This window comes from Muntiacus reevesi, chromosome 5 (genome assembly GCF_963930625.1).
Source record: "Muntiacus reevesi chromosome 5, mMunRee1.1, whole genome shotgun sequence".
Classification (NCBI taxonomy): domain Eukaryota; kingdom Metazoa; phylum Chordata; class Mammalia; order Artiodactyla; family Cervidae; genus Muntiacus; species Muntiacus reevesi.
The window spans coordinates 101,976,558-101,986,023 of record NC_089253.1 but is presented as its reverse complement, the minus strand read 5'-3'; the positions used below and the strand labels follow the sequence as shown (position 1 = coordinate 101,986,023).

The 9,466-nt window shown below is 41.2% G+C and overlaps 1 protein-coding gene across 1 annotated transcript; it reads left to right on the top strand.

The window, feature by feature from the left end:
- Nucleotides 1–8,626: 8,626 nt before the first annotated feature.
- LOC136169146 (large ribosomal subunit protein eL31) lies at nucleotides 8,627–9,093 on the top strand. Its single transcript, XM_065936922.1, has one exon. It carries the CDS (start codon nucleotides 8,667–8,669, stop codon nucleotides 9,042–9,044), a length of 378 nt encoding a protein of 125 aa, XP_065792994.1. The 5' UTR covers nucleotides 8,627–8,666; the 3' UTR covers nucleotides 9,045–9,093.
- Nucleotides 9,094–9,466: the final 373 nt, after the last annotated feature.

Here is a 9,466-nt window from a genome sequence, read left to right as displayed (position 1 = left end):
TCATTTATGTTTTTTTTTTAAATTGCTGTTCTCTCAGAGTGTAGGTTTACAGCAAGGCTGCCGTGTGGCAGCTATTCCATTGCAAGCAAGGGCAAAGCCACAGCTAATGATAAGGTCTTACTGTGGAACTGATGAGGTCACCCATTTGAGCCCATCTGTGGTCTCTGGGAGATGAGTCTATGCGTGGCTCCCTGGTGACTGAGGGTACCTCTGTAGACTTATCCCTCTGGCCACTTCTCCTCCCATCTCCTTCCATCTCTGTTATCCCATATCCATCCCCAGCCAGGCTCTATAAGGCTCTTCTTTCTCCCACTCTCTTTCCAATTACAGGTTTGGGAAAGTGGGCAAAATTCGTTGTCAACACAAGTCATCCCCACTGGAGCCTAAAGTTGAAGATAATTTGTTTTGAATTATGGGATATTTCAGATATACAGAAAGGTATAGAGTATTATGTGTGTTAGTCACTCAGTAGTGTCTGACTCTTTGCAACCCCATGGACTGTAGCCCGCTATGCTCCTCTGTCCATGGAATTCTCCAGGCAAGAATATTGGAGTGGGTTGCCATTCCTTTCTCCAGAAGAATATTGTAAGCACTCTTAAACTTCTACCCAGCTTATGAAATAAAGCTATACAAACACTGTTAAAGTGTCTGCATGTGCCTCTCTGATCATATTGCCCCATCGCCAAGAGAGAAACACCTTCCTGAAATTGAGACAATTATTCCAGTGCCTGTCTTCATACTTTCACTATACATGTCTATATGTAAGCCTAAAAACAGTATACAAAATTGGTTTGTGTTCTTTTAAGCTTTATGCAAATAGTATCATATCTATTGTATGTCTCTTTCTGAAACTTCCTTTATATCTATTATGATTTTATCCATGTTTGTATTAATTTTCTATTTTTCCTGTGCCACACATCTTGTAGGATCTCAGTTCCCCAACCAGGGATTGAACCTGGGCCATGGCAATGAAAGCACTGAATCCTAACCACTAGACCATCAGGGAACTCTCTGTGTTATTATTCTATTGCTGTGTAACAAACTATCCCAAATGTAATAGCTTAAAACAGCACTCATTATCTCATAGTTTCTGTGGACTCAGAGTCCAGACATAACTTAACTGGGTCCTCTGCTCAGGGTTTCATGAGGTTGCAGTTAAGGTGTTGATTCTGCTGCATTCTCATTTGAAGGCCTGGCTGGGGAAGAATCTGCTTCTAAGCTTATTCTGTTTTCGGCATAATTCTTTTCCTTGAGTTCGTGTGGTTGAGAGCCCTGGAATTTTTGGAGGACATCCACTTCCCTGCCATGTGACCCTCTCCCTAGGCAGGTCACCTTATAGCAGCTGGCTTCTTTACAAGATCAGCAAATCTCTCACTCTAGTCTGCTAAAATGGAATCATATAATGTATAAGATTTCTCTTGTTGATTTTGCCATAGTGCATTGATTGGAATCAAGGTACAGGTTCTGCCTGCCTCCCAGGAGAGGGGGCTACACAAAGATGTAGACACCAATACTTGAGGATTATTGGGACCTAGTTTGCCTAGGATCTATCTGCCACAATGTTGATACACGTTACTCCGGTCCACTTATTTCTGTTGTTGCCTGCATCATATGAATACTCAACAAAAATCTACCCATTTTGCTGTTAATGATTAGATGATTAGGGGTAATTCCAATTACCTGCAGTTATAAATAATGCTATGCTTAATAATCCTTACAGGTCTCTTCTGTACATGGGAAAAAGTTCTAGACCTGGAAGTACATGTCTTCAACTTTACTAAATATGGCTAAATTATTCTCTGGAATAGTTATGCCTATTTCTATTCTACCCAGGAGTATATGACTCTCCTACTCTTGAAATAGAATTACTTTAATTTTTTACATTATGGGCAACCTGGCATGAGTGAAATAGTGTCTGCTGGATCTATTTATTATTTTCCTAATCAATACTAAGGTTGAGTAGTTTTTTCTGGTTTTTTTCTTTCTTTTTTTTTTTTTCCCCGGTTGTTGTTTGTTTTTGCTTCTGGGAACTGTCCTGGATTTTGTGTATTTTCTTATTGATTTGTAGACCTTTATGTATCCTAGATCTTAATTCTTGGCATTATTGCACTAATGCTATTTTCTTCTCATTTGTGCTTCTCTTTTAACTATTTTTCCTGGTATTTTTATGTTCAGAAGTTTTTCATTTTAATTTGTTCAAATTTATCAGCCTTTCCCTTTATGATTTGTTGTTTTAATGACTTATTTAAGAACTATTTCCCTATATTAAGGTAAATAGATAGGCACCTATGTTTTCCTATAAAGATATCAAAGTTTTGCTTAACACATTTAGATTTATATCAGTAGTATACCCAGAATTTATTTTTTTCCCAGGGTAAAAAAAAAAAATCCAATTTTATTTTCTTTTACTATGTAAATACCTAGTTGTTTTAACATCATTTATTTAATAGGCCACATTAGCCCTTCTAATATGCTATGTCAACTCTAATTTATCAAGGTCTCATATGTGTGTGGGTTTGCTTCTCAGTTCTCTGTTCTGTTTCCTTGATTTATTTGTTTATTCCTATACCAATACTCTCTGCCTTAATTATTATAATTTTATGTTTTAATATCTAATCAGACATTCCCTACCATCTCATTCTTCTCTTCAAAAAAAAAAAAAAATTTAGTCTATATAAGACCTTTGTTGTTTCATATAAACTTAGATTCAGAAGGTCAAGTTCCATGAAAAGACTTGCTGGGATTTGATTGGGGTGGTCTTCAATTTGTAGATTGATTTAAAGAAAGTAATAAGCTGAAAATTTTCCTTTTAAATTTTATATGTTGAATTGTTTACACACAGTACCTCCAATGTGTATTTGGAGATAGATTCTTTAAAGAGGTAAAGTTAAATATAGGTAGGTCATAGGTAGACCCTAACCCAAAATGACTGGTATCCTTCTAAGAAGAGGAGATTATGACACAGACATCATGACCATATGAAGACACAGAGAAAAAATAACCGTCTGCTAGCCCAGGAGAGAGGTCTCAGAAGAAACCAGGCCTGTTGACAACTTGATCTGTTCTAGTCTCCAGAACTATGGAAAAAAAAAACAATTCTGTTGTTTAAGCCACCCAGTCTATGGTATTGTTATCGTAACCTTAACAAACTAATACAGGGAATTTTGAAAGAATCACAACCCTGAGTTTCCCTGTCTACAGAGATAAGCCCTCTCACCATTTATCTGGATCTTCCTTAAGAAAGTTTTACAATTTTCTCCATAGTGATCTTATAGATCTTTTATTAGATTCACTCTAAGGTACTTCATATTTTTTTTATTCTCTCTTAATTCCAATAGTTTTTGCATAGATTTTTACAGATTTTATGTAAATATTCATATCCTGTATTAATAAATAATGACCGTTTAACGTCCTTCTTTCCTGCCCTTATAATTTTTTTTATATCACTGAACAGAAGCACTGAAAGCTGGCGTCCTTGTGTTGATTTTGATCTTCAAGGTGTTGCTTCTCTAATTGCAAGGATACACTGAACATTTTTATGAAGGAGTTTTGCTACCCGACATCCTGTAACACAAGCTTGATAAATCCCTCTCCTGCCCCCTCTTTCTCCAGCCCCTTCTCACTCTTCTTCCTTCAATACAACCTATCTGTTCTGAGCTCTGTGTCTTAAAAATCAAGTGAAGTCGTGTGGAGATTCACACTGAGATGCTGACGGCTGATTATCGATTGGATGGCATGTTCACATTTTAAGACAAAAGTCTTAGGTCCCAGGAACAAACGTGACTGTTGGGGCCTGAGTGTTCATCTTCTCAGATCCTGACAGTCATGGGAAACACAGCCCCCTTTACAGCTTCCTTTTAAAAATACCACTTCTCAGACTTCCCTGGTGGTACAGTGGATAGGAACCCGCCTGCCAATGCAGAGGACACGGGTCTGATCCCTGATCCAGGAAGATTCCACAAGCCTCGGAGCAACTGAGCCTATTTGCCACAACTACTGAGGCCCACACCCTTGAGCCCGTGCTGCCCAACAAGAGAAGCCACAGGAATGAGAAGCGTGTGCACCACGACCAGGAGTAGCCCCAGCTCGCCGCAACTGGAGAAAGCCGGTGAAGCAATGAAGACCCAGTGCGACCCAAAATAAAATGAATAAATAAGTAATTTTTTAAAATACCACTTCTCTCTGGGCATCCAGATTCATACTAACTCAGATGAAACCAGGAGAAATCCCAAAGGATGAGGACTTGCTGTGTCCCCTTATTTTAATCAAACTACCCAGGTTCACACTCCGCTTGCTTAAATGGTCTTGGGCAAAGCACTTCCTCTCTCCTGCCCCAATTGTTGGACTTCTCAGATGGGAATCACAGTAGCACTTCATCACGCTTACCTAGTAAGTCGCTTCGGTGGTGTCCGACTCTGTGCAACCCCATGAACTGCAGCCCGCCAGGCTCCTCTGTTCATGGGATTCTCCAGGCAAGAATACTTGAGTGGGTTGCTGTGCCCTCCTCCAGGGGATCTCCCCAACCCAGGATCAAACCTGCATCTATTATGTCTAACCTGAATTGACCGGTGGGTTTTTTACCACTAGCACCACCTGGAAAATTCCTAGTACCTTCTCACAATGAGGGGGTGGGGGGAGGGGAAGAAAATGAATCATTGATGTAACTTATTGGGAATAGTGCCTAGCATAGAGTAAACACTCGAAAAACACTAGCTAAGCCAAGGGGACAGCCACCTTTGCACTGCCATTCAGTTGCTTAGTGGGTTTGTTTGTTCTTTTTTTCTTTTTCCATAAAAATCTCAAAATATGGTGTTTAAGTGTTACCCTATCTCCTGTGTTCCACCCCGTGGCATGGCACAGAACACAACGCTAGTTCACTTGTTAGAGTTTATCCAGCCCTGCCTGGTAGCAACTATATTACTACTTTCCTTGCCTTTTCTTCTAGTATTTAGGGTTGAATGCTACTGGCTTTCAAGCTAGCTTTCCACAATGAATGAAATACTAAGCAAGAAGCAAGCAATCCCGGAAGGACCAAACCAAACCTGACCATAGAGATGCTGGCTCACTGGCAGAACTCTGAACAGAGCCGGTTAGCAGCCGCATCTCCAAGAAATTAAAGTGCTGTGCTGGGGGTTAGTATGGCTGGTAAACTTGATGACATTCATGCCAAGGTCACAGGGAGTGGGGGTGGGAATAGTGAGTGACAGGCCTCATTTCTTTTCAGTAATGCCCATTAATCAAAGAAAATGTCACATACCGAGATATAGGGAAGTCATTCTGGCTTACACATGAGTTAACTTGAAGTTTACACTAACTAAAACAGCCTGTTTGCAGCCTATGAAACATACACCTGCCTTAATTACTAAAGAAAAGGGCACATTGAGCAGCAGTAAAGAATGTCTGCTAAAAATCCAGATTAAATCCCCTCTTCCTGATGCTGCTCCTCCTTCAGTGATAAGACGTCCCTCGAAGGCACCAAGGCCATACTGTACGTGCTGGCATGTTTTTCTGAAATCTGGAAGAAATGTATCCCTGGCTTTAATATTCTTAGCCCTGCCAAGACATAAAGCTGTGCTGAATGGGGAGGGAGGTGGGAGGGGGGTTCAGGATAGGGAACACATGTACACCCATGGCTGATTCATGTCAATGTATGGCAAAAACCACTACAATAATGTAAAGTAATCAGCCTCCAATTAAAATTAATTAATTAAAAAAAACAACGCTGTGCTGAAAACACTGCATACTTCCCCAGAGCATACTTCTTAGAGTTATCTGAGAAACTAGCATTTGGACTGGTCCTCAGTTTGGTTCAAATGAAATTCTTTTTCTATTCTTACTACTGACTGTTTATTGATTATTTTTGTCGACACCGTTAAGCAATGAGATTGCTAGACTGTAAGTTCAGGAAGGGCAAATAGCTGCTGCTCTAATACCATGCCTGGTACATACAGGCACTTAAGAGATAGACACAAGCTTGTTTAAATATTCCCCTGCATGCACCCCACAGTTAGGCCTAATGCAGGCCCTAGACAGGCAATAGATAGTTAATAAATATTGGTGGGTACCTCACGCAGTGGCAACGTACTACAATGTGAGGTGTTAGCCTCGGGGAGCTGAGTCATCTGTCTTATAACACATTTTTGTTATATGTTTAATGTGTGCATGTGTTTAAGTGCAGTGTGTGTTCGTCAATCAGTCGTGTCCGACTCTTTGTGACTCCAGGGGCTGCAGCTCACCAGGCTCTTCTGTCCTTGGAATTTCCCAGGCAAGAGTACCGGAGTGGGTTGCCATTACCTTCTCCAATGTTTAAGTGCACACACCCTCAATTTGTTGCTATAAAGGAGAAAGTTAAATCACTAAACAAATGCAACTGTGTCCACTAAATAAGATGTTTTGCATCCAATGATGAAGGATCGGGTGTTACTGTCATTCTCAGCGGTAGCCAGCATGTATTGAGGAACTAAGCTAGGTCCCACACTGAGCAGGTTAGGAGAATAAAAAGGGACACTGTACTGTGACTCACAGGGGAGTTCAGTGAGGCTTTGGTCAGAAAAACAGAAGCCCAAGCACAGAAGGTGAGGGGAAGGGGCAAAAGAGTAAAGGCCAGCTCTCACCTTTGCTTCCATCCTTTAGAGAATCAGGAGCTTACAGGACCTTGGGGAACCACCACTGATGATCCCAGCGGCCTCCAGTACCAAGGGAGAAAAATTTCAGGAAGGGTACTACTCAGCCACTGGGAAATTTTCAGGGGAAGCATCACTGCTTCCACAGTCAGAGAAGCAATTAAAAACACATCTGCCTCTCTTTCTCATGCCAGATCTCAGAGGAATGCCTCTCATTGGTGAAATCCAATGGAAACAGAGGAAGTAAAGGACTCTGGGGAGTGTGGTTCTCTGGCTTCCAACCCCTAAGATAAGGGTGGAATGATGCTGAGCTGTCAACAACTTTGCCATGAAAGGCTTCTAAGGTAAATCAAAGCAGTTAACCTGTGCTAAGGACCTAAGATACTCCAATACTTTGGCCACATGATGCAAACAGCCGACTCATTGGAAAAGACCCTGATGCCGAGAAACATTGAAGGCAAAAGGAGAAGAGGGTGGCAGAGGATGAGATGGTTGGATAGCATCACCGACTCAATGGATGTGAACTTGGGCAAACTCTGGGAGACAGTGAGAGACAGGGAGGCCTGGTGTGTTTCAGTCCATGGGGTCACAAAGAGTCCGACACTGCTTAGCAACAACTGAACAACACAACAACAAGGACCTGAGAAGCAACACCATCTGTGCTTACAGACAAGCTTTGTCATTAACAGGTACAAACTGCTATGTATGAAACAAATAAGCTACAAGGATTATTATACAATGCAGAGAATATAGCCAATACTTTAGAAACTAATATAATATTCTAATATAATATGGAGGTAAATCAACAACAACTCAATAAAAATGATAAATTTTTTAAAAAAAGATAAGGATTGACCTTTGAAGAAGGCTTTGGATAGAGTCACACCCCAAGACAAGACTTCATCAAACAGGTAATGAAAAAGAGGAAAAGAATGTGGATGTGAGTAGGCATATTTTTATTTACTCACTGACTCATGCATTTAGTCATCCACTCAGCAAATATTTATTATAAGCATTGGGCTAGGCCCTTGAGCTTCTAGACAGCGAGGAGCCACTGATTGTTCCTAAGACAGGAAGTAATATGATGAGATTTTTAGTGTAAGATCATTCTGAAAACGCATATGTGCAAACACACAGCTGAAAGGAAATGCACTGCAGTATAATCACTGCTCATCTTTGGATGATGAGATTGTGAATAAACATTATTTTCTTTTCTAAACCTTTCAGTATTTTCCAAATATCTCACAATCAATGTGTACAACTTTTTATCAGAAAAAACATTTTGGGAAAGAAGAGATCAAGCTGGTGACAATGTGGAAGAAATTCATCACACGTTTGTCATCTGATGTTTTTCTCATGGATACACTTCCTTTGCTCTTGCTTTCTTCCTCTTCACCTGGTTGCTGCCTCATCACTCCTTAGTTTTCAGTTGAAACTGTTTTTCACTGAAAAGACTTGCCTGCCCCCTAAGGCTAGGTTAGGTGTGCATGTTTGACACTCTCAGCCCCGGGAGTGTCTCCCACCACTTGATATACCTACATATGTGGGCTTGATGTTCATCTTTCTCACCAGAATGTAAACCCCATAGGGCATGCATCATACTCACCTTGTCCACAGCTGCTTCCCAAGCACGTTGGTCACTCCATAAATGTTGCTGGAATGATCAACTCTTTCTATAAAGGATGTAAGACTGGAGATTGGCAGATTAGTAAGGAGGTGATTGTGATAATCGACAAGGATAAACAGTGCCTAAACTAAAGAGAGGAGAGAGTGATGAAGAGGAAGAAGGGAAGAACTAGCCCATGATGCTATTAAAGTGTCAAATCTGGAGAATCTAATGACTTCCTTTTGGATTCATTCAACAAGAAGCAATAGTTTGGGGACTATTTTGGAGGTAGGATTTAGAAGGCTCACTGATAATTAAATATGAGTATGATGGAAACAGAACTACCAACAAGGTATCAAGAGTTCTGGTCTTGGCGAGGCTACTTTCCTTCTCCCACAATCCCTCGCGCTCTTCCTTTCCAACCACGGCCCTGCAGGATGGCTCCCGCAAAGAAGGGCGGCGAGAAGAAGAAGGGCCGGTCCGCCATCAACGAGGTGGTGACAAGAGAATACACCATCAACATTCACAAGCGCATCCATGGAGTGGGTTTCAAGAAGCGTGCCCCTAGGGCACTCAAAGAAATCCGGAAGTTTGCCATGAAGGAGATGGGAACTCCGGACGTGCGCATCGACACCAGGCTCAACAAAGCCGTCTGGGCCAAAGGAATCAGGAATGTTCCATACCGGATCCGTGTACGGTTGTCCAGAAAACGTAATGAAGACGAAGACTCACCAAACAAGCTCTATACTCTGGTTACCTACGTGCCTGTCACCACCTTCAAAAATCTACAGACAGTCAATGTGGACGAGAACTAATTGCTGATGGGCCAATAAAGTTACTGAACTGCCTTAAAAAAAAAAAAAAAAAAAAAAAAGAGTTCTGGTCTTGAGCAGTTGGATGTATGATGATACAGTTTCCTGAGATGGAAAAGGCATTTGTTGGGGGAAGCATTAAAAGTTCCAGTTTTGGGTGAAAAGTAAGGATAGGGAAGATGGAGGGGGAATTGCTGATCTTAGCTAGGGAGTTATTCTCTTAGGCAGGAGATACAGAAGGTGAATCAAGCTTGTGGAGAAATGCTAATTAGGTTTTGGATATGTTGAGTTTGAGGTGTTCATTGAGATAGCCAAGCTATCTAATGAGATTATGAGGAAGTGAAGTGAAGTGAAGTTGCTCAGTCATGTCTGACTCTTTGTGACCCCATGGACTGTAGCCTACCAGGATCCTCAGTCCATGGGAT

What these genes read in the sequence shown, in the direction of transcription:
- LOC136169146 (XM_065936922.1), top strand. Translation starts at nt 8,667, where the DNA reads ATGGCTCCCGCAAAGAAGGGCGGCGAGAAGAAGAAGGGCCGGTCCGCC.